This window comes from Sparus aurata, chromosome 11 (assembly GCF_900880675.1).
Source record: "Sparus aurata chromosome 11, fSpaAur1.1, whole genome shotgun sequence".
Taxonomy (NCBI): Eukaryota; Metazoa; Chordata; class Actinopteri; order Spariformes; family Sparidae; genus Sparus; species Sparus aurata.
This window is the reverse complement of record NC_044197.1, coordinates 34064579-34090429: the sequence shown is the minus strand read 5'-3', so window position 1 is coordinate 34090429 and position 25851 is coordinate 34064579. Positions and strand designations below refer to the sequence as shown.

Genomic DNA, 25851 nt, shown 5'->3' with positions numbered 1-25851 from the left:
CTCCTGCTCCAGCGTATGTGTAGCCATTTTAAGCTCTTTCACCCTATGACTTTTTTACATTTTCATCCTTTTTTCACCTTTTTAAGCTTTTTCGGCCCTCTTACTCTACAGCTTTTCATCTTTTTTTTCACTATTTAACATCTTCCAGCCCTCTTACTCTACAGCTTTTCATCTTATTTTCACCATTGTAACATCTTCCAGCCCTCTTAATTACAGATTTTCATATTTTGTTCAACTTTTTAACCTTGTTTGCACAAGGTATCAGCTGTGTAGATTTTGAATATGGACAGTTGAACTACAGTTCAGGGTGAATGGAAAATATGCTCCATTCCTCAGGCTTCTGGGCTGATTTGCCCCTGGCTATTAATAAATAGGAGACAGTCGACAGTAGCCCCATTCAGACAGGAGAAGACGCATAAAAGCCACAGCCACGACAGTAACGGTTACTACGTTACTTTTGTTTGGTCATGTAATGTTGCTTTGTGGGAAACATCTCTGTATTAAAATGAGTGAGGGACCCATGTAGTTATCGACGGTCTGATCAACACGCCCCAACACGCAAAGCCGGCTTATCCGTTCACTCTGGTTCGGTTCACCAATAATACTGCCCTGATAGTACCTCCAGAGGCGTAGAGCGAAATTTCACCCCTCGCCGCCTCCGAGAGGTTCACGCTATCCCCCTTCACATTGGCTTTTGGGTGCGGCTGTAGTATGCCAATTCCCCGCCTCCATCTCAGTGTGAATCTCTCGGAGGCCATGAGGAATGCATGAATAGCTGGCCAACTAATGAGCTACCTCCAATGGAGATGTGAGGGCATGCGTGTATAGATGAAGGTCCCAGATGCTCAAAAAACCTGCTCCTGTGGTCCATAAAAATGCATGAAGAGTGTGATTAGAATGTAAGGCTGTACGTTCTTTGGTTCACATCATGCTCCTGGCAGAACACAAATCTTGTTATGTTGTGCTGCTAAGAGTCACTGTAAACTTTGTTCTTAGGCTCGACTCAGGCTGCTGCCGCACAGAACAGGCCAGCTGAACGTTGTGGGTGTGGTGTACAACCTAGCTGCTTCCTCTTCTGGAGAGATGGCTGCCAACACTGAAGGTAATGCACATGTACTTGCATTAATTATTGTTGGCTTCTATACTATCACTTCTCTCTTTGGTATCATTAGACATGTCTTTATTCAGATGTTGTTTTGCATTCTAAATTGATTTGATTGGCTTTCTTAATAACATGCTTCTGACTCACATGATAGAAATTTCTGAAGAAATCTCTTTTTGCAGAAATATTTATTAAAAATGTAAATAAACCCAGTTACAGTTTATTCTGGATTTTTTGTGTTATGCTGCCACATTAATATACACAGTGTGGATCTCCTCCTGCCTACAGGCCAGCAGACATTTGATGTGATGGTGGTTCATGGCAAACAGGACCTAATGATCCAGGGCCCTCGTCTCAATCAGACCAAAGAGGACAAGATGACGGTTCGACATGGTCATGATCAAAGGCTGAATTTCATTGTAACATCACCCATGCCCCTAATGGAGGTACCATTGACTCACTCACTCTCACTCACTGTCATTCAGTCCTGCAATGCTAGCAGAATGCATCAAATTTAAAGACGAAGGATGTCAATGAGGTTTTATGGAACCTAGACCGAGTTATTTCATTTTAACTAGTGCATTGCCCGTAGGAAGCATGTATTCCTATAGAAAAGTGGGAGGTTAAGTAGCTTTTTCATGGATGGCCAAATGAGGCTGTGTTTGAAGGTGGGACGTCAGGGATATAATTGGCTGTTTTTGACTACTTTTGATTATACCATTATATTTCACCTTAAAAACTATTTACCTTGCCTTACTTGGTGTGATTATTTTCAGCACAACCTCACATGTGTGACTGTACAGTTATGTTTTCATTTTAAGGTACTATATTAACACTATGGACCTAAAATCACAAAATAACATAAAATCAGAGTAGAAAAAGTTAGTTTTTTTACTGTGAAAACCACAAATATGTTTAATGAACCAATTGCATTAGTTATAATGCAAATATAAATTGTTGTTTACTAAATTGGTGCATAAGTTTTTGAAATTTACAAAGTTATGTGTAACTATTTACATTTAAATGCAGGCAATGCCTCAGGCTCCTCAGCTCATTCCTGCCTGTTCCACATTCAGCCGTCTCCTCCTTGGTTTGCCTCACAACACGACTCCACTACTCACTAAACACACCACACCAAATACTACATAACACACTAACTATACACTCCAAACACGCTATATGTCACAAATCTCTCAACTCTCAAAACTCGCTATCTCTGTCGCCGTCTCCAACACATCACTGCTGCTGTCAATCATCCGTCGATGTCCCTCCCACATCTTCCTGTTCCTCAACAACCAAACTTGCTGCTTGGACACTTTTGTGACAAAAGCACATTTTTACTGTTTCTTCTTGCACCAGACATAAAGCAAACGTAACGGCAATGTTCGCGAAAAAGCGTGTTGGACATTATTTACCCTAAATCCAGTTTTGGACGTGTCAGTGCATCCGCTCCGTGAACTCGGGAGGTGGGCCGTGTGGGTCGGTTAGCGGCTAGCAGCTAGCTACACACGAACATCCACAGATTCCGATCCCACTTTGTTGACAGCGCGTCTCCGGATCTCCTCAGACCCGAACAGACTCGGTCTGGACTTGTTTAATCTCATTACAATCCACAACAGTCAGTTTAGATGAACAGAACAGAACAGAATAGGACCGAACCGCTGGCAAAATCCCGGTCCAGCTCGTGCCCGCTGCAGGTATAAATCCATTTGTGACAAAAGCACATTTTTACTGTTTCTTCCTGCACCAGACATAAAGCAAACATAACGGCAATGTTCGCGAAAAAGCGTGTTGGACATTATTTACCCTAAATCCGGTTTTGGACGCGCCAGTGCGTCCGCTCCGTCGACTCGGGCGGTGGGCCATGTAGCTAGCGGCTACAGAAATAAAACAGTCAGCAGTCAGTCAGTTTAGATGCACAGAACGGAACGGAACCGCCGGCAAAATCCTGGTCCAGCTCACGCCGCTGCAGGTATAAATCCGCTTGTTTTTTAAGGTATGTCGTGGGCTTGAGCTCTGCAGTGATTGGCTCTGGTGCGCACGTGGCCACGGTGTGCAGTTGATGGCTCTGGTGCGCACGTGACTGTGGTGGCTCCGGTGGACAATGCTTGCAGAATTTGTAAAGCATTTATGAAATAATTTATTCACGCTATCATTGCAGTCCAAGCAAATGCTTAGTTGCACACCACTGAACCACGCAGCAGCCATGTTGAAAGTCTCAGGTCAGTCTGATCCTGATCCACAGAGATATTTGAGGAACACACACACACACACACACACACACCCACACAGACAGACAGAGATTTTTTTGCTTTTATAGAGAGATGATGTGCTAATACTGTCATTAAACGCATTTACTTTTAAGATCCTTCTGCATAATATCATTGCCCAATGCACACTTGGCACACTTTCCTATAAGGACAGCTCAGGGATTGAATTTCTGAGAGTTTCAAAATAGAAATGATAAAGCAGCTCTCATTATTATAAAATACTTATTTCAGCCACAGTTCCAATGCACCTTACTACAACAATACTGACGTTTTACTGATGAAAAGTCTTATGATATAGTGTTTTTTATCTCATTGTTAATGTTGAAGGAAGCCTGTAAAATGTGCCTGGGAATGAAAAGCAGATAAGGGGGCACAAGACACATACAATGAACATGGCAAAATATTTTAATCTAAACACTAATCATCTCCTGGCTCCAGCTTTATGTGTAGCATTCAGGTATGAAAGTGTTATCCATCTTGTTGTCTAACTCTCAGAGAGAAAGGCAATAAGCATATTTCCCCTTAATGTTGAAATATTCTGACACAGAATGATACAAATACCAAGCAACCAGGGACGTGGGGGGCAGGGGCTCAAAGTCAGGAAAGGGCAGTACGTGCGCGCACAGCGCATGCCAAATTTTTTTTCAGGCCTTTATAACACAATATGTAGATTAATTAATGTAAAATGAATAAACAAAGTACTAATAAAAAGCTAACTACGTAGCTGTGTATCCTGTGTAGCTGTGAGTGAAACGCAATTGCCATTTCTTTTGTGTCAACAAATTATTGTCAACATGAGTTTATTCACATTATCAAAATACTGAGGTTTAGAAGACATGCAATTCAGCTGCAATTCTTAAAAAGCAATAAAACACTGGTTTATTATTAGGCTATTTATTGGAGGGCACGTGCAAACTAGAAATACAGGCTACACATCTAAAAATGTGACAAAACCAAGAAATGACTACTGTGACAGCTACTGTGACTGATAGTAGGAACAGCAATGTTTACAACAGCAAAGGCACAGTAAACTCAATATCTGAAAAAGTTTAAGATTTGTGGCAAGATAAACAGCAGACACAGACAGCTGTCAGATTATTCTTAACTCTCATTAACAAGCTGTTAGATAAACAAGCACAAATGGGCACTCTTCTAAAATATGACTCATATTTAAGCAGGTTGAATAAGTGAAAGGTGACTTGTTAGCCCCCACAAGGAAGTTATGTTAATGGATTTATAACTCACGAAGGTTCAAGTCGCTCCACTGTCACATCTCATCCACGTGCATGGTGGAGTTCTAGATGAGGCAGCTCCCCTCTCTCTCTCTCTCTCTCTCTCTCTCTTCCTCTCTCTCTCCCCCTCTTTCCCTCTCTCTCTCTCTCTCTCTCTCTCTCTCTCTCTCTCTCTCTCTCTCTCTCTCTCTCTCGACAGAGAAGCGACTTTATAGGCTCAACACACTCCCAACACCATATTACGTACGAAATACGTACGGTAGATAAGCGGGCGTTTTTATTTTGATGTTTTTTCACATCCCTATGCAGAACAGGAATTTATTTATTCATTGAAAAACACACAAAAAGGGCACTTTATAATACGAGGCAAAATCAGCTGGGGTTCAAGCACCCCTTGGGCCTTATGTGTGCATGTGTCTGCAAGCAACCATAGTTTATCATGACAAAAATGAATAATTTCCTGTGCAACAGATCAACTTCAAAGAGATAAGGTCTAATAGCAACCAAATAGAGCAAGCTCCTGCCCTGCCTATATAACAGTAACCAACCACAGTAATTGTAGTTCAAGTATTATGTTATAAAGCCCATTTTAAAAGAAGACATGACGAAGACAAACAATATGTATTAGATACTAATAAAATGAAACTGCTATCATTGTTCAACAGGCCTTCGCACAAGTGTTGGACATGTGGCAGCAGTTGCCTCACTGAACACTGACTGGTTACCATGGCTCTGATTTTTCATGTTTGGGAGACAGTGTGAAGGGGTTCCATATCTTTTCCTGTGTACACCATTTATATTTAGGCTACAACAATTTCTTATTTCATGGCAGAACAATGCAAAATGCACAGTAAATTCAAAATGGCTGACTTCCTGATTGGTTAGGGTGTAGAATACATGGGTCTACCACATATAAGTATAAAATAAATATGTAGTTAAAATGTACAGCAATGTCTACTTTTCTGTAGTGGGCGTATTTGCCACTCCAATGCCCAAGACCCAAATCAGATGTACATTTTTTACCATTCCTGATGCATGTGCCAGGTTAATGAGATTTCAAGCATCTCTACCCCCCCAAAATGAATTGATTTCCATAATATTTCCACAAATGATAATCCTAGCATTTCAGTAGGCTCCGCATCAGGCAGTACTTTGGCCTGAATAGTTAAATACAATGAAATAGAAACTATTTAAAAGCAGGCTAGAGAAGTAGGTGTTGAGCTGTTTTTAAGGTGTCCACAGTATCCACAAACCCAGTGAGAGTTTAAAACTCAATCGTCACGTCAAGGCGTGTTAAATTTTTAGGCCTGGTGAGGAACAACTAACAAACCATGATCTCAAATCTTCAGAGACTGATCATAGTGTAGTGCTGCAGTAGGTCTTTAATGTAGTCAGGTGAATTGGATCTAAAATTGATGGAAAGAGTACCAGTCTTAACAGGCCTGGCCATGCAGCTTGAGTCAAAGCAAGGCATTTTCCCTAAAAAGCAAGATTAGGTTTTTCCTGGTAATATTTTATTTACACTTAAGTTCTAATTTTGAAGATTCAACATCACATTGTAGTAATCATGCAAAAAAAAAATGCAAAATAAGGTTATGCAATTCTGCCTGGTAATCATCTTGTGTGTATCTGTGTGTCAGATCTTCTTCCTGCAGTTTCCCACTGCTCTGCTGTGTGGTGAGATCCGAAAGGCCTACGTTGAGTTCTGTAATGTAAGCAGTGTTGCCCTGTGCGGCCTTAGAGTGGTGTCCACACACCCCGACTTCTTCAGCTTTGGCAGCCAGGCCACAACACCTCTTACACCCGTCAGCCCAACCTCTGCTGAAAACAACTCCGCATATAAAACCTTGGCCACACCCCCTCAGTCAGGCTCAGCAGCATTTGAGATGTTGGTGTCAGCTGAGGATTTCAGCCAGCCATCCGGTGTGATAGACATCCCAATAGATGGCAGCACACTGCAACCAGGAGAGTCTACCCAGCTTCCTCTCTGGCTCAGAGGACCTGACCAGGAAGGAGTCCATGAAATCAATTTCCTTTTCTACTACGAGAGCACAGGCAAAGGAAACAAAATCAGGTAAAAGTTAAAGTTAAAATCATATAAATAAGGACGGGCATCGAACATTCTTGAAATATTTAGTGAGTAACATGGAAGTTTAAGCAGACAGTGAGTGAAGAAGAGAAAAAAAAATAATCTTGTGATTATTTCATGTTGGTACATAAGAATTGATGACTTAAATAGACATAATTTTTTCCCTAAAATCAAATCCAGTGCAACCAGTTGCCTTCAGGAGTCACCTAATTAGTAAATGGACTCCACCTGTGTGTAAACTAGAGCTGTCAAAGTTAACGCGTTAACGCAACATCCTCTTAACGCCGTTAATTCTTTTAATGCACGATTAACGCTCCGTTTTTAAAAAAACAAACAAATGCACATTGCATGACTTATGGCCATCGATGGCACCTGTAGTCTTGATCCAGAGGGTGGCAGAAGAATAAGAAAGGGAATCAGAAGAAGAAGAAGCAGGGTTGACAGTTTGGGAAAAACATGGTGGACTGAAAAACGAAAGTGAAAGGGAATGGAGAAAGGACTTACGAACGGCAAATTTACTTTCAAAACACTGCCAGATGGTTCCGTCGATAGGACAAAAGTTATCTGCATGTACTGTCGACATGAAATGAGTTACCATTTAAGAACGTCGGTCCCAAATATCATTTGCAAGCCAAACACACGGCAGATGCAGAGAGCCCACCGCCCTCCCCCTCGCCAAAAGCAGACATCACCATGTATTGATCCCATTTAGGGTAAGGGGATATTTTTTTAGCTTTTTATTTTCCTGCATGATTTGAAGTGTTGAATAAACAATTTAAAAAAGCAAGCATATTTGCCTAACCCTAACACTTTCTTATGTTGTTAAGAATATTGAGAACATGAAAAAAATACATTAAGGTACATTAAGAACAGAAAAAAATGTGCCAAAAAATTGCGATTAATTTGCAATTAATTGCGTGTTAACTATGGACAAAATGCCATTAATCGCGATTTAAAAACTTAATCGTTTGACAGCTCTAGTGTAAACTTATCTCAGTGTAAATACAGCTGCTCTGTGAAAGCCTCAGAAGGTTTGTTATAGAACATTAGTAAACAAACAGCATCATGAAGCCAGAGGAACACACCACATTAGTAAACAAACAGCATCATGAAGCCAGAGGAACACACCACACAGGCCAGGGATAAAGTTGTGGAGAAGTTTAAAGCATGATTAAGACATTAAAAAATATCCCAAGCTTTGAACATCTCACAGAGCACTGTTCAATCTATCACCTGAAAATGAAAAGAGTATGGCACAACTGCCAACCTACCAAGACATGGCCGTCCACCTAAACCAATAGACCGGGCAAGGAGAGCATTAATCAGAGAAGCAGCCAGGAGGCCCTTGATAACTGTGGAGGAGCTGCAGATATCCACAGCTCAGGTGGGAGAATCTGTGTCCAGCACAGCTTTTAGCCACACACTCCATAAATTGGGCCTTTATGGAAGAGTTGCAAGAAGAGAGCCATTGTTGAAACAAAGCCATGCAGTTTGCCACAAACCATGTGGAGGGCACAACAAAGATGTGGAGGAAGGTGCTCTGGTCAGATGAGACCAAAATTGACATTTTTGGCCTAAATGCAAAATGCTATGTGTGGCAGAAAACTATCACCCTGAAAAACACCATCCCCACCATGAAACATGGTGGTGGCAGCATCATGCTGTGGGGATGCTTTTCTTCAGCAGGGACAGCGAAGCTGGTCTGAGTTGATGGGAAGATGGATGGAGCCAAATACAGGACAATCTTGGAAGAAAACCTGTTAGAAAAAATGATAAATAATTTCCCAGTCTGGGATCATTAAAGTAATTCTATCTATCTATCTATCTAGAGTCTGCAAAAGACTTGAGACTGGGTTGGTGTTTCACCTTCCAGCAGGACAACGAGCCTAAACATACAGTCAGAGTTACAATGGAATGGTTTTTAGATCAAAGCATATTCATGTGTTAGAATGGCCCAGTCAAAGTCCAGACCTAAATCCAACTGAGAATCTCTGGCAAGACTTGAAAATTGCCCTTCACAGACACTCGCCATCCAATCAGACTAAGCTAGAGCTATTTTGCAAAAAGGAATGGGCAAATATTTCAGTCTCTACATATGCATCGCTGGTAGAGTCTTACCCCAAAAGACTTGCAGCTGTCATTGCAGCAAAAGGTGGTTCTACAAAGTATTGACTCAGGGGGGTGAATACTTTTGCACACCACACTTTTCTGTTTTTTATTTGTAAAAAAAAATAAAAAATAAAATCATGTATCAAATTCCTTCCACTTTACAATTATGCACCACTTTGTGTTGGTCTATCACATAAAATCCCAATAAAATACATTTACATTTTTAGTTAAAACGTGACAGAATGTGGAAAATTACAAGGGGGGTGAATACTTTTGCAAGGCAATGTAGGTATCAGAACAGGACGATCCTGCTCTCTGCCTGTTCTCCATGCAGACAGGACCATGTCTTTATGGAGTTCTCTGTCCTGATTTGATAAAGTGGGCAAGGATACCAGAACATTTCTTTTCTCTTTTATACACAAAAGATCAATTTCTCTCAAATATTGTTCACAAATCTGTCTAAATCTGTGTTAGTGAGCACTTCTATTTTGCCGAGATAATCCATCCCACCTCACAGGTGTGGCATATCAAGATGCTGATTAGACAGCATGAATATTGCGCAGGTATGCCTTAGGCTGGCCACAATAAAAGACTCTGAAATGTTCAGTTTTGTTTTATTGGGGGGGGTTCAGAAAACCAGTAAGTATCTGGTGTGACCCCTATTTGCCTCACATCTCCAGGGGTGTGATTGTTCTGGATAAATCTGGAAATCCAGCTTTTCCGACATGAAAATGAGGCTCTTGTAAATCATGCGAATCCGCTTTTTTTGGCGGGGGGGGTTGCACAAGGCACGGGTCGGGTATTGGTAAACACAATGACCTGCCACCGCTGTCAACGTTTTTTGTGCCTCTGATTCATGTCTTCATGCCGCAAAAAAAAAAAAAAAAAAAGGGAAAACATGATTTTTATTTTTAATATCACAGGGGAATGGCGAATTTAAGTTGCACACAGTGAAAGCACTACACCATAAGTTATCTTGAAATCGATTATGATTGATCGGAGCGCAGAGCGGGTTTTAATCCAAAGGCCAGAGCGATGGTTCTGTTCCGATACCACTCTCCACGAGTCTAAGGCATGCACAAGTCCAGACTCGCGTGTGCCTTCAAGGGTTAGCCAGAGGTCATTCGTTGGGAGATGGAGTTTGTAAAATATTTCAAAAAGCAAGCAGACCGGTCATATAGGTGCAATGTCAGGAATTGCTCCCTCTTTTAAATTTGAGCGAGCGTGGAGCGATTTCACCGGAGCTGAATGAAATTTTAGGTGAGCGAAGAGTGGTCTTTGAGCGGAGCTGTCTGGTATGACTTTGAGCGAAGGAGCGAACACCCACGTAAGCGCGGAGCGGAAATTCTCGACGCTCAGTTCCGCTCACATGCTCTGCTTAGCATAAATATATTAATACAAAAAAATTGCAGTTTATTCGATATCTTGCATGTCATGTGGCCCAGTGACTCCAAACTAGCAGCAGATTGTATTAGTAAACTGGAGAAATGAGACACACCTATTTCTATTGTATTTTAGTGCGTACTCTATTTTATATGAATATTAATATGCAGAAATTATGATTTTTTTCCCCCAAAAGCTTCCATGTCATGTGGCTCACTGACACAGATTTATGTTTCCATAAAAAATGTATAATAATAAAGAAAATAATGGTAAAAAAGTTCTCTAATGCTCAAGAGGTTAACAAATCAGCAGCAATGTCAACTTCTACACTATTTGGTCTCATGTCTTAGATTCTGATTCTGAAATTAATTTTTTTTTTCAATAATCTGGCCAGTAGTCACCATTTTAAAGGGTTATTTTTAAAAAAAAATTTCTTCCATGGCCCCGGACCCTCCTAGTGTTGCTAGGTTACTAATGCAGAGCGCCGCTGCTACAAACAAATCAAGGGGAAACACTGTTCTAAGAATTTTGGCATGTGGGGCAAACTATTTCTTTCTTAGCTAAAGCCAACAACCGGACAGAATAAATGTAAAGAGAGACATGGTGGAGCCATATATTTTCCTGCTTTTCTGTCCTTTGCCAATCACACCTATGCATCTCCTTCACATATAATAGATATATACATATAATAGAGTTGATCAGGTTGTTGATTGTGGCCTGTGGAATGTTGGTCCACTCCTCTTCAATGGCTGTGCGAAGTTGCTGGATATTGGCAGGAACTGGAACACGCTGTTGTATACGTATCGTATGCTTGTCGTAACCAGAGCATCCCAAACACGCTCAATGGATGACATGTCCGGTGAGATGCTGGCCATGCAAGAACTGGGATGTTTTCAGCTTCCAGGAATTGTGTGCAGATCCTTGCAACATAGGGTTGTGCATTATCATGCTACAACATGAGGTGATGGTCGTGGATGAATGGCTCAACAATGGGACTCAGGATCTCATCCGGTAACTCTGTGCATGCAAAATGCCATCAATGAAATGCACCTGTGTTCGTTGTCCGTAACATACACCTGCCCATACCATAACCCCACCGCTACCATGGGCCACTCGATCTACAATGTTGACATCAGCAAACCGCTCACCCACATGACGCCACACACCCTGTCTGCCATCTGCCCTTAACAGTAAAAACCGGGATTCATCCGTGAAGAGAACACCTCTGCAATGTGCCAGATGCATCTAATGTGAGCATTTGCCCACTCAAGTCAGTTACGATGACTAACTGCAGTCAGGTCGAGACCCCGACAGTCTGTGCAGAAATTCTTTGGTTATGCAGACTGATTGTTGCAGCAGCTGTCCGGGTGGCTGGTCTCAGACGATCTTGGAGGTGAACATGCTGGATGTGGTGGTCCTGGCTGGTGTGGTTATACGTGGTCTGCGGATATGAGCCTGGTTGGATGTACTGCCAAATTGTCTGAAACACCTTTGGAGACGACTTATGGTAGAGAAATGAACATTCAATTTACGGGCAACAGCTCTGGTGGACATTCCAGCAGTCAGCATGCCAATCGCATATTCCCTCAAAACTTCCGACATCTGTAGCATTGTGCTGTGTGATAAGACTGAACATTCTAGAGTGGCCTTTTATTGTTGCCAGTTCTTGCATGGCCAGCATTCTCACCTGACATGTCACCCATTGAGCATGTTTGGGATGCACTGGATACGACACGTATACGATACGTATAGGACAGCGTGTTCCAGTTCCTGCCAATATCCAGCAACTTTGCACACTCATTGAAGAGGAGTGGAACAACATTCCACAGGCCACAATCAACAACCTGATCAACACTATGCGAAGGAGATGTGAGGCAAATGGGGGTCACACCAGATACTGACTAGTTTTCTGACCCCCCCAGACCCCCAAGACCCCAATAAACCAAAACTGTACATTTCAAAGGGGCCTTTTATTGTGGCCAGCCTAAGGCACACTTTTGCAATATTCATGCTGTCTAATCAGCATCTTTACATGCCACACCTGTTAGGTGGGATGGATTCTATCGGCATAGGAGAAGTGCTCACCAACACAGATTTACACAGATTTGTAAACAATATTTGAGAGAAATTGATCTTTTTTGTATATAGAAAAAGTTTTACATCTTTGAGTTCAGCTCATGAAAAATGGGAGCAAAAAAATGTGCTGCGTTTATATTTTTGTTCAGTGTAGTATAGGTAGTATTTAAAATGAATTTGTCATGCATGAATTTAACATTTCTGTCATAATTTAGTTACTGATCTAAGATATGATGTCTGAAGCCTCTTCGTTGACTTTGCACTAACTCAACAGTGAGTTCAGCTCAGAATGCTTATCATGTGCAGACAACCCATCTCAGTCATCTATTTCTGTTTCTCTCTCCTCATGTGAAGTCATCGGGTGTTACGTCACACAGTGTTTATCTGTGCCAGTCGGTCTCTGAGTGTGCAGGCGTCGGCCTGCCGCAGCTGTGTTCCCCCACATCACAGTCTGGGTGATAAAGGGGGTGGTGGAACACTGATCTTTATTGATGTGGAGAACATCAATATGGTGAGATACACAGCATGCAACATATCTCCAATACACAATGTATGGACCTTTTTGCTCTTGCTGTGAAATTTATCCACATATCAGTGTTCAAGCCTTGTTTTAATACTCTTGACTCCTAGAGTGAAGCTGGCATGCGTGAGTTCCACATTGTTCAGGTGTCCAGCAGCAGTCAACACTGGCGCCTCCACAAGTGCATCAACCCTGCCAAGGATAAAGGTGGGTATGGCAGAACTTTGCTGATGCAGCCAAACATCAAGAAATGCAAAAACACAAGACACAAGCAAGTAGCTTACCATGCTTACTGTTAAACAGGAACAACTTCCAGCAAAGCGTCGGTTGACAGTGTCTGCACATTCTTTTTTAGTGAAGATGTTGCATCCAACTAAAAGCCAGTCCTAGATTTTCTCATATCTCTTAATTGGTCACAGTGTATTTTTGTATTCTTAATTTCCTCTGCAAACTCTTCATTCTCCGCTTCAGTTTTGTGCTGATCCCTGGACCTTAACACTTCGTACTCCTGGTGGTCCATAGCTCCTTTCACATTGGTGTAAACAAACACCAACATTCCCCAGCAGTGCACCCAGCAGAGCTAAATTGTAACTACACTAGGCAGCAGTTGCAGGTTACCATCAGAAAGTCTGTAGATCACAGCAAGTTGAGGCAGAGCAGCCGGAGGATATCAGAGAAAATACCAGAATAATACCAGTTTGTCCAAACAAACGCGATAGCAGTGCCCTTGACTTCACAAAATTAACTGCAGTCACAGCTGTGTTTTAAAACAGAGTGAAAATCTGGTTCCATGTCTTCAGAAGCGAGTGCTTGCCGGTTTAGCATACATTGAGTAGCCATGATGCACTGGAAATGTCTGTTGATTCGTCCAGCTGAGTAGAAAATTTACCCATCTACCCATCGTGTTGTCTTTCCGCATTCAACCGTGAACACATACCACCACCATCTGGCATGAATACATGAGCAATTACAACCCTAAGTCTCTTTATACAGAGCTCACACATGATATTTTTCCCAAGACAATTCTGTTTGATGTTAGTATCAATCACAGTCTCTCTCTGTCTGCCCGCTTCCCCTCCAGACTGTAAACTCACTAGCAGAGAAAGAGCCAAGCTGTGTTTTAGGGCCACACGATGCAAGCCCCAAAAAGGTACCCCATACAGAATAAACAAACCATATCTGTCTGCTTTGTTTCAATATATGGTGTTGAATGAACACTGATTTCTCTGTGCTCTGTCTGTCGTTTCTAGCTACCTCAGATGCCATAAAGAAATACACCTTTACAGACCTGAATCTGGGAAACGAACGGGTAAATCAAAAGCAAAATGTTATCTTTTTTCACAGATAGGTTCTAAAGTATTTATGTTCTCATGCTTTGTAATTTCTTCAGGTAAAAGAACTGTAATCATTTTTCATCTGATTTCCAAAGTATCAGGGTCTAATAGGGATTGACTCACTGTTGTAGCCAGTTTCAAGTGGCTATTTGAGGAACTGTAGTTTTTTTGTACTTTTTTCAGCCCTTGAGGTTGTCGCCTGTGGTAAAACATGTAATAATCAGTACACAAGTGTACTGACTAATGGGTTAACCTTTTACAAATGAAAATAAAAAAAGTTAACATTGCCGGTATGGAGGTAATGGTGGTAACTAGGGATGTCCCGATCAGGTTTTTTTTACCCTGATCCAAGTCCTTTAATATTTAGTAAATGCCAATACCGAGTCCCGATCCGATACTTAGCCTTAACTAGTACTTTCCTCGATAATGCAGAGAGAGAGAGAGAGAGAGCAGACCCTCGTGTACAGCCAGCTGAAGTGTGTGAGATGCAGCTCACGCTTGGTACCTCCATATCATCCTTTGCTTTTTTCATATTACTTATGCTGTCTCGTAAAATGACGTGGATGCATTACTTGTCTATTGCACACACATTTAGCATCTCCTCGATTGCCTGTTTTACATGCTTTGCTGAGACCCACCAAACAAGTGCACATACCGGCACGTTGTAAGTGGAGTCAATGTGAAGTAATGCCGAGATGCTAGGGCATACTAGGGATTCAAAAACTCCAGGTGATGAAGAAAACCCTGATCCTCTACCACAGAGATGGGCTGGTTATGCAGAGCGATGAATTACCTTCTCTGTAATATTTTATCGTACCAACTGAGTAGTATTCAATGCACTCTTTTGTTCCTCCTCCGGAAACAGTCGTATTACAGATGTTGCATGTCGCCATTGGACTGCTTTTGCTTTCTAATTTAAGTTATTTCCACACTGCAGACACTTTATCCACAGGTTTGCCAAGAGTAACGTTACGTGTGTGTCTGAATTGCCACAAATTGTGCTCTGACGAAAAAAATAAATAAATAAATTGGGCTTGGGTCCATGTTCAAAATTGCCAGTCCCGATCAGTAGAAAAATGCCCATATCGGCCCCATTCCCGATCCTGCAGATCGGATCAGGACATCCCTATTGGTAACAGTTACCTTTGTGTATTTTCTGCTCTCTATTTCTACCCCCATCTGCCTCCCCCTCACCTCTTATTGCTCCCTGTTTGTAGATCATCAGTTCCTCCACACCCTGTGGAGATTTCTTCTTTCGTGGCTGTCAGACGTCAGAGTCTCAGCGATTGGATGCGCCATCATCCAGAACATCATGCAGCAGCAAGAGTCAGAGCTGTGTCTCCACTGAGGACAGATCCTCTGACATCACTAACATTGTCAGGAAGTGTAATGAGCTGGACCTCAACATTATTGTCATCTGGAAGGTACAAATAACAGAACCACAGTGTCGTGCTTAATGAAGCCAGACCTAATGTTGGCTTTCCTTAATGATATAGATGATGAGCATTATAGACTATGGATAAACTACATTGATTAGCTCTAACCAAAAAAAGCATGGAGCAGAACATTTTTTTGGTGTGTGTCTTTGCAGGCTTATGTGGTTGAGGACAACAAGCAGCTGATCCTAGAGGGCCAGCTCCACGTGGCACTGCAGACCATTGGCAAAGAGGCCAGTTCTCTGACTCCCAGAGAGGTACAGTGGCCCTCATTTATCAAATGAACGTACGGCAGAAAAACACGCATACGACCATTTCCACACAAACTTCGGCATTTATCAATTTGGATGTGAGCAGAGGCTACGATCAGATCTCATGTCAGGTCTGAGCTCGTGTACGCAAATCTGAGTCTGTGGATTTGCAGTGCAGCACAGCAAAATTTGGCTGAGTCTGAAAATAACAAACCTCAGCTTAAGCATAAGAAGTCACATATTTAGAACAGATTAAAACAGATTCTTAAAACGAATAAAACAAAAACATTTTTTTAAAAAGCCCACTTTTTTACTGATACTACTTTTTTGTAAAATAAAATAGGCTAAATAGCCTAACATGACAACTAATTAACGGAATACCTAATAACCCCGCTGGCAAACCTGCTACAGAGCAGGAACGCAGATTCAATAGTGCACGCACATTCACACGGGTCACAGTGGAGCGCTGCTTAGGGTAGCTGAAGGGCAGGAGGCTCTGTCTCGGACCAGCAGGGGGAACGCTGCAATGAATCTGTAGAACCTGTTACCACATTGGATGGAGAGTTCGAGTATAAGAGAAACTAAGATGGAACAATCAATAAACACGTTGTGATTTGCAGGAAGGAGGTTACGTTTTACCAAAGCACCTCAAGCTCTTCTTGAGTATCATCTCTAAGCCAAGCAAGTATTTGTCGAAGCTTTAAAACTCAGGTGTAATGTGTGGCTGGCGGCAGACCACCCTCACCAAATGCAGGGCATTAAGTAAGTCTCCCTCTGTAGACAGATTAATATTGTCCAGGTCCCGGGCTGCAGAGAAGATCTGAAAGTTGCACCTCTCAACATGTTCTGCAAGCCACCGTCAAGAGGTACAGTAATGGCTTAAATCCACAAACCATATGGGGGCAGTCCCCACAAATTCTGAATAACACATCCTGTATTTGCTAAGAGGCATAGGAGATTGGGAAATTAGGAAATCAAGTTATGTCCTGTCATTTATCTTTCCATTCCAAAAATAATATACAGAGAAAATGTGAAATCTTCAGTCATATTCAGGAATGTTGATAAATCATAATTAATCCACAGCTACCCTGTGATTAATCAGATTAAAAATGTTTATCGTTTGACAGCCCTAATATATATATATATATATATATATATATATATATAAACAAATAGTTGTCTTGCCAAGACAATCCACCATCTTTAAAAAAACAGCTTTAAAGCTGTTTTATTTTTAAATTTTAAAGTGACTGATCAGGGTGCCGTTCAGCTCAGTGGGTAGAGCAGGTGTCCCATGTACAGAGGATTGGCCTCACTGCAGTGGCCCTGGGTTAGTGTCCCAGCCTGGGGCCCTTTGCTGCGTGTCACTCCCTCTCTCTCAACCTGTTTCCTGTCATATCTTCAGCTATTCTGTCAATAAAGCCCCAAAAAAGGCAACAAAAATGATACTTAAAAAAAAAAAAAAAAAAAAAAAAAGTGACTGATTGGAGGTTGAAGCAACTTTTGCCTACTGTGACTCTGAGTCTGTCTGTGTGTTTTTTGTTGTAGGAAGCTCAGGAGATGGTGTTGCTCAAGTTTAAATCACAGCTACCTCCTCCAGTCATCCTACCTTCTGCTGAGCTGTCCCAACTGGTCAAAACCAGCCTGCACTACCCTGAGACCTACACACATCCATTTGTCCAGGACAGGTGGGGCACGCTCGCACACACACACACACACACACACACACACACACACACACACACACACACTCAGGAGTTAATACATCTAAAATGAACAGTCATATTGATTACTTTCTATGTAGACAAATCATTAAAAACCATATTCAGAGCTTTTATGTTTATGTCCCTGACGGTTTGTTTCAGCTCCAGCGTGTCTGTCCTTGAGCTGCATTGCTAAATTTGTTGTGTAAGCACTTCTTGTTAACGCTGCTCTGTATGTGGACCTCTTACCTACATCTTTTGGCAAAAATGCAGTTTTTACAAACAGCACTCTTGCTGTTTTCTTTGTCAACCAAAACTGGTTGTGGATGCTGAGCCCTTGTCATCTTTACTACGGTGGTGTTGACGGTGCGGCTGTTCCCTCTGTGCTGACTGACAGGTGCTCCATTTATTCTTTGTTTTGTTTGTTTTCATTTATGTTTGCTCCACTTTGTTAAGTGTCCTTGGGTACCCTGAAAGGCGCTATATAAATTGAATCAATTATTATTATTAATATTATCAGTGTTTTCCCGAGGATGGAGTTGTAGCAGTGGAGGTGAGTGTTTGCACACGTGCAAAAGCAAAGCGCAAAGTGCACCCTGCCAGTAGGTTTCTATGTGTCTGTCGCCACCAGAGGGGCTCTTAGGCTTAGGTACATAACAGTACATTTGTGCACAGTAATGAGCAGGGGAAATGTCTGTCTAGCTTACATATGAGGTGTCTCAAGCTTTAGGAAAATACACTTTTATTGTGTAATCTTTAAAACATTAATTGCCAATAATTTTACAAAAAATATATAAACAACCAACCATATACAGTAAAATCACATAACACAAATACTAGAACAATCCAAAAGGTCTGTGCCTCTGTGAAGTAATCTGTCAGTAACTTGATTGACAGAGATTGACAGCTTTCGTGCGTCACATAGTAATGCTGCGTTCGAGACAGGAATTTTCTGACTTCCTACTTGAAAAAGTACACTGGAACGCCACTCAAAGTCGGAGTCCTTACTTGTGCACTTGGCACAAATCCGTCTACCCCGAATGATAATCCTGAATCCGTGAACAGTGTTGCTTGCTTCATGGTTGAGATCTACCCGGTGCTTGTTAAAATCGTTGTGCTGGCATTATCAAGTAAACTCAGACTTTCTCGTTGCACCTTCTCCAAACCTGCCGCTAACGTTACCTCCATTGTGGTGTATGCTGAGAGACAGCGCAGCACGGCACTGCACGGAATAGCGGAGTTTAGCGTGGTTCATCAACTGCAACACCTGCATCAACCGGTAACGGTATATCTGGATGAATGTAGCGAAGGAGACCGCTTGCAAAGTTTCTTTGACAGAGACAATGATAGTTGCCAAGCATAATATGACAATAGAACCATGGATACTGGCAGCTGAAATTGTTTAAGTTCATTATTCTAACAGCTGTAAGAAATGGCGTAACAGGCTTCATAGTGTCTATAGGTGGCCCACCGTGGTTCGGGATTTATTTTCATAAATCATTTAAAACAGGTGTGTGATGGAAATGGATATGAAGCGTCCATTGCGCAAAATGATATAATGATATATGAAAAAAATAAATAAAGAATAATCAGCAGCGGCGGTCATATTTCAGCAGTTGCGGTCCGCCTCGCTAGGTGCATATAGGGGAAACACTGTTAAGTTATTATTATTTAGTAAACTCGCACTGAGTGTGTGGGTGGAGGCAGGTCTATGTGGGATGTGCAACAGTGTCAGCTTGCTGTTGGAGAGAACTGATAAAGAGAGAGTGCTGCTGGTACTGTTGTACTGTTGAAACTTGTATAGGAAGCATTCCACATATTCACAATTTATATTTTTTACAACATTACCACAGGCATCCACTGAGTCAGGTCAGTCAGACAGGCAGAGCCTTGGGCTGTCTGTGGTAATTCTAAGTAGAGCTGGTAAATATGGTTCATTTTAAGGATTCGAGTCATTATGTGTCACTAACTAAATTGAACTGGATTGTGCGAGTCACTGGAGTCAGTATTGCCCAATCACCATGGAAACTCCTAGTCCATTGTCTCTTAACCACTAATGTAGTAAAAAAACAAAAACACAATGCAATAAAACATTATACACATGATTGGAAAAATAAAAGATACTACAATAAAATAAAACAAAATAAAACAAACAATAGAGTACTGAGGTAGGAACCTACTTACAATGGACTACTTAGTATTTATAATATTTATATATAAATTATTTTATTTTGCAAAAATCGATCAACCTTATTTCATTTTATGTCTATACACCAAACCTGCAGTAGACTAGGCTACCTGCAGAACATTGTGTATGTTATTTCATAAGTGTAAGAATGGCTTCTGTTGTACTATGACAGGGATGTGCTTTTCATGCAGACTCAAGGAAGAGACTTTATTCACTCGTCTGCTACTCATTCAGAACGTATCCGGCTGTTTTCGCTATCCTGCTCTGACTTGGGTCGCAGGCGTTTCTGGCATTCCGGCTCATGAGCTAGTGCTATGATAAGTCGCCTGTGTTTCCGGCTGTGTGCTATGAGCTACTAGATACGAGCTTGCTACGAGCTACTAGCTGCGAGCTTGGTACTAGCTACGAGCTTGCTACGAGCTTGCGACGAGCTACTAGCTACGAGCTTGCTATGAGCCACGTGCTTGCTACAAGCTACTAGGTACGAGTTAGTGTTGTGTCGGTCGCAAACGTGTCGTTTGTGATTCGTGATTCGTGTCGTTCGTGTCATGATTCACGTTCACACTGATTCAGTGACAGCGCAAACGTGATTCACGTCCTCAACAGGTTGTTCGTGAACGAGGGACGCCAGGACGTGATTCTCGTTCACGCACTGTGCTGAAAGTGGCGCTGTGTCACTCACTCACTCACTCACTCAGGGCAGAGGAGTTGATTCAAGTTCAGTAACCATACTGCTAAAATTAGCGCTGTGTTGCTAACATCCGTGTAGCATCTTGTTAAGTGATTTTACTGTGCATAGAGGACACTTTGACTGTGTAATAATTTTAGTGCATGTATACCACTCAAAGCAGCGCTGCGTCTCCAGCGAATGACTGTGTACTATAGTCCGTGAACACACCGTCCCTCAGTAAGTGAACGTGAACCTCAGGGCTGAATCATGAATTAAATGACAGATCGTTTGGCTGCTTATCAGTTCAGGGAGTTGGAGAGCCCTGAAGATTCGGTGAACGAATCTTTTGAATGAATCATTTTAATGAACGGATTCTAGAGATTCAGTACAGTAAAAAGAACTGCCGTTCCCATCACAGGTACGAGTGTTTCCCGCATCGGCTTGCGGGCTAGCTTAGCGAGCCTCAATGCCGGAAACACAGCCGTTCATAGCTCACAATTCTCGATGCCGGTAACACAGCCGACTTGTGCCGGAAATGCCCGCAAGCTAGTGCTACGCCGAGTCAGCTGTGTTTCCGACATAAAGGCTTGCAAGCTAGCCCACAAGCCGATGCGCGAAAACCCTCGTAGAGTTAGTAGTTATTTAACATGCAGAGGACAACAATAGCCAGCACACCATTTACAAGCAGTGGTACAACTTGACTGCAGTTAACGTCAAATTAGGTTCCGTAGGAAAGTAATGTGGTGTTGCCTACCATGAAAACACCTGCGAAAACTTTAACTCACCGAGTGTTTGTGATGAAAATGTATCACCGTGACTGTCAGCCCTCCGGACCGAGACTTCAGGGAAGTTTCCCCCAAAAAACGGCCTCCATCCCTGCCAGTGAGGGAGTCAGACAGCGTCCTATTTACTGATGGTGATTTGTAATTATGTAATTTAGCGCAAAAAACGTATCTTTGTCACTTCTCAGGATGTTTGGAGGGTCGGGATCTCAATTACTAAGCATTATAACAGCATCCATATGATTATAAACTGTCTGCAGGTTTAGATTGACAGGGGGAACACCTGGGAAACACCGACGTCATTAACATGACAGAAACGTATTCCAGCATTTTCGTTTTTCTGTTCATAACGTACATGTTCATTTTACAGCCTACCATGAGCCATTAGCCTTACAATAGCCTGTTATGAGTCTATTCGCTCTGCACCGAGAGCTAGCTTGTCTGCTTATGCTAATGGTTCTTGCAGAGAGTCCGTGATGATCGTAGCTGTTTCCGAAATAGTCACGATGGAGAGCTTGTTTGATGTCGAAGTGGACATCAGAACTTCAATTATAAATAATATTTTTTGTGTTGTGAATGATGAATGGAAGACACAGTAAATTCAAAAACAAGTCATCGTAGCACAAATTTTTTGTCAAATCAGCATGAAATTATTCAAACCACATGATAATTTAACAGTCCAGTTTTTATTTCTTAGGCAGCCGTGGTTAATGACTGGTTTTCTCTCTGTCTGTAGTCTCTGTGTGGTGCCTGTTACTCTGACTCTATCCAACTGTTCTTTGGCTCAAGTGGATGTCATCATAGACTTGCGGCACAAAGGCACCAGGTAAGTTTACACACACACACGCACACGCACACGCACACACACACACATGCATACACACTAGTGACTAAAGTCCCCCATACAGATACTTTTATTTGGCATTTGTTTAACAATCCAAGTGAAAAATTTACTGTTATTTTGTCCCCCCCATTCAGTCTTCAGTAGTTGTGTCAAAGTTTTGAGGTGTTTGGGCTTATTATCCTGCTGCAGTATGAATCCTTCACCAGAAATTTAAAGGAGAAATCCTTCACCAGAAATTTTAAGGCTGGAGCATGTTTCTGAAGAATGGAGCGGTGCTTCTCAGTCAGGGTGGAGCCAGTTCTGTGCAGGAGTCTGAAAACAGCCCCAGACTTGAATCTTCAACCAAAATGGTTCACTGTGGCGTTGAAACACTGTGGTGTGGAAACACTGTGGTATCATTCTCTCACCTGCCCATTTTGATGATATCATAAGGAGTGCTTTTTGGGCTGCATGTGAGGACAGCCCAAAAAGCACTCCTTATGATATCATCAAGGCTTACTAGACAATGTTTCTCCAGAGCCATTGTTCAGCTGTGTTCACAGGCTGAGGTGTGCTCCTAATGTTAGATAACTGGCTTGATGTGTGCCCAAACTAAAATGTTCCTCCTGAGTTGATTCTGTAGACATGCTTCTTAACGCTTTCCTCCCATCCTTTTCTAGTTTGTGTATAATTATTACATATTTCTGTTAGAATAATTTCTGTCAGTCACAATTATTGGCCATCACATAGCTCAAACATACAAAGTCACTTAATTACAAAGACTGCTGTAAAATTCCAATAAATGTAGGTTTACACATGTATATCCAATAATCTATAAAACGGTGAAGGCTGTCTGACAGTGGGAAGGTGTTTACAGCTGGACTCATATGTGCTGACCAGTTAAATACATAATGAACATGTTTTCTAAGGTCTCCATCCATCTATGTTATTTTCAGCCCAGAGACTCTGGAGGTCCACAGCTCGTTCACCTGGGTGGGTCAGACCCAGTACAAGCTGCAGCTGAAGCCTCAAGAGGTGCTGTGTCTGACGCTGCAAGCATGTTTCCTCCAGGCAGGAGTCTATAACCTTAACACACCGAGAGTCTTTGCCAAGCCGGCAGAGCAGGGAGCCATGTGTGAGACAAGTCAGCAGACAGCAAGTCCTTCTCTCATATTCATCAACAATGCCTGAAGAGAGCGTGATGGCCTGCTGTCTTCTTGATTAATAGGGGACAGCAGGAACTCCAGATGATTTCTATCAATGAGTAAATTAGAAATCTGTTTATAGTTTATAGAGATTGATGCGCTGATGTTCCAGTTGAAGTGGTCAGGCAGTTTATGGACCAATGGACCTGTTTTCATCTGCAAAGCATCAAGAGTTTTCACCTGCATGTTACTTTTTCTGTACGAGGCCCTCTCATCAGCACACAGGTTTACCCTCACACCATCCACCCCCCTGTACCTCTCCTGTCTGCACCCACCCTGTGTCACTCACCTTTCACCAGCATCTCAAGTATTTGTTTTGAAGCTAACAGCAGCAGACACAGGATACAGGTAGACCAGAATGCTGACTCTGAGCTTAAGCCCTAAAGCAAAGTCTGAGACAAACTTCTGCTCTTATTCTGAAACAGATTTCTGCCCACACTGAGCTACATCACAAGAATGCTGGGGAATAGGTTGCTGTGTGTTTGGTCCGGTTCAGCCGGAATGGATCCAGGATCATGAACTGATGCTGACAGATGTAACAGACAACAATTTCAGTTTGTAAATATGCTGAAATGAGATGCGAAAAAATTCCTCAGTTGAGTGATTGTTGTTCCAAATGTCACTTACTGTGACATTCTAACAAGAGCTTTTTACATCCTGAATATTGTACACCTCAACTCACAGTCCAGCTGTTTTTTCTCCAAGTCTCCAGCTCTTCCTTAAGTCCTCGGTAAGAGGCTGATAACCCTAACCCACCATCATGCATGCAGTTAATTTTCTATAATCCTACATATCCAATCAGCATTCCCCACAACCTGTGTGTTCAACCTCACCATATTGTGATTGTGCTCTTGTAAGCATTGACTGGACAGATTTTCTGGAAATGATGTATTATATTTATATAACAAATTGGATGTAAATAGAAAATAAAAATGTAACTAATGATACTATATGTACTATGACAGTCTGATATCTGGGCAGGGAAAATGATATTTGTAGTACCTGGAACTCTGTATCTATCTAAAGTAAAGACAAATTAAAAAAACACATAATTGGTCAAATGCTTTGGACTTCCACAATTGAGGCCCTCTATAACACTATTTGTAAATTGATTTGACGATATAACGTGTCATTTAAAGGTTGCAAAATAACCTTAACTAAGATATATAATTACATGTAAGTAAGTACCTTACCTTAGTAAGTAACAGATGCAGGTATTCAGAGTGGGTGGGGGCTGGGGTGAACTCGGGTATTTTCCAGCTACACTCGTGACAGCTTCTTTATAAAAATCTAATTCCATTTGAACAGTAATATATGTTGACCTGCACAGGCACTTTGGTTTCATTTTCACTAATACACACACATAAGCACTCCCCCTCTTGTCTTAAAAGTAATGGTCAACTAACGGTCATTTCAGAAAACCAGCAGTGGCCAAGGTCGGGGCCATGGTAAGAAGAGGGAGGACTGCTACACTCATGAATTCTTTCCAGCAGGACTAAGCACTTGCCCGCAGTGCCAAAAATACTAGTAACTGGTTTTCTGACCATGATATTACTGTGTTTGATTGGCCAGCCAACTCACCTGAAATTCATAGAGAATCTATAGGGTATTATCAAAAGGAAGGTGAGACACCAGACCCAACAATGCAGATGATCTGAAGGCCGCCATCAAAGCAACCTGGGCTTCCATAAACCTCAGTAGTGCCACAGGCCGATCAGCTCCATGGCACACTGCACTGATGCAGCAATTTGTGCAAAACAAGCCCCGACCAAGTTTTGAGTACATAAATAAACATTTCTGTACTATAAATTATTTTTTTGATTAGTCTCATGTAATATTCTAATATTTTGAAACACTGGATTTTTGATTTTCATGAGCTGTAAGCCATGATACTCAACAGTAAAACAAAGTGACTTGAAATATTTCACTTGATGTGTAATGAATCTAGAATATATTAAAGTTTTGCCGTTTGAATGAAGTTATGGAAATAAATTAACTTTTGCATGATAATAACATTTTTAGTAAAGCCTGACCTGGGACAAAGATTGCAAATTAGCTGAAGCTAGGCGTCTTATATGCATAACATTTTCCCATTTTCTGTGGCAATGTTGTATGTATCGTCCCTGTTAAATAAACATTAAAATAAAAATAAAATAGATGCATGCATCTGTACGTGTATATACACTACTAAGAATTAGTTAGGGATATTAGGATACAAGTGCCTATATGCATGTGCATGGATATACAAAGAAAGTCACATTAATTGTGATGCATTATTTTTGGGGACCCAACAAATATTGGCAGACATTTCTGTAATATTTTGACAACTTCCTTTTCTGTTCTGTATATCATAGCTGAATACCTGCAGGCATGATCTTTTGCTTTGATGTACTGGACAGTGAGCACTGTGGCAGTGTCATATCTAGGTATGTGGATTTAATCAAGGATATACTTTAAGCAGGGTTCGTACGGGTGCTTGAAATCCGTGAAAGTGCTTGGATTTTAGTCTAAGTGCTTGAAAGTGCTTGACATTATAACTCTGTCTTTCACAAAATTGGGATCAGACTGGATAGTTTGGTCATTACAAGGAGATATAAAATCAGTAAAAGAACCGTATTATATATGAAGATTTTTTCTCCTGGGCTCCGCTGAGCCTCTCTGGGCCTCTCTGCAAACCT

General features: G+C 41.7%; 1 protein-coding gene across 1 annotated transcript in view; it reads left to right on the top strand.

Moving 5' to 3' along the window:
* trappc8 (trafficking protein particle complex subunit 8) overlaps positions 1-24234 on the top strand; it is a 122559-nt gene extending 98325 nt beyond the window's left edge. The window contains exons 19-30 of the mRNA XM_030433738.1: positions 997-1102; positions 1391-1548; positions 6245-6678; positions 12616-12772; positions 12892-12988; positions 13863-13931; positions 14032-14090; positions 15333-15539; positions 15707-15808; positions 17351-17490; positions 21882-21971; positions 22925-24234. Coding sequence (XP_030289598.1) covers positions 997-1102; positions 1391-1548; positions 6245-6678; positions 12616-12772; positions 12892-12988; positions 13863-13931; positions 14032-14090; positions 15333-15539; positions 15707-15808; positions 17351-17490; positions 21882-21971; positions 22925-23159 — 1854 coding nt within the window. The 3' untranslated portion in view covers positions 23160-24234. The remainder of the gene's footprint in view (positions 1-996; positions 1103-1390; positions 1549-6244; positions 6679-12615; positions 12773-12891; positions 12989-13862; positions 13932-14031; positions 14091-15332; positions 15540-15706; positions 15809-17350; positions 17491-21881; positions 21972-22924) is intronic.
* The last annotated feature ends 1617 nt before the right edge of the window (positions 24235-25851 follow it).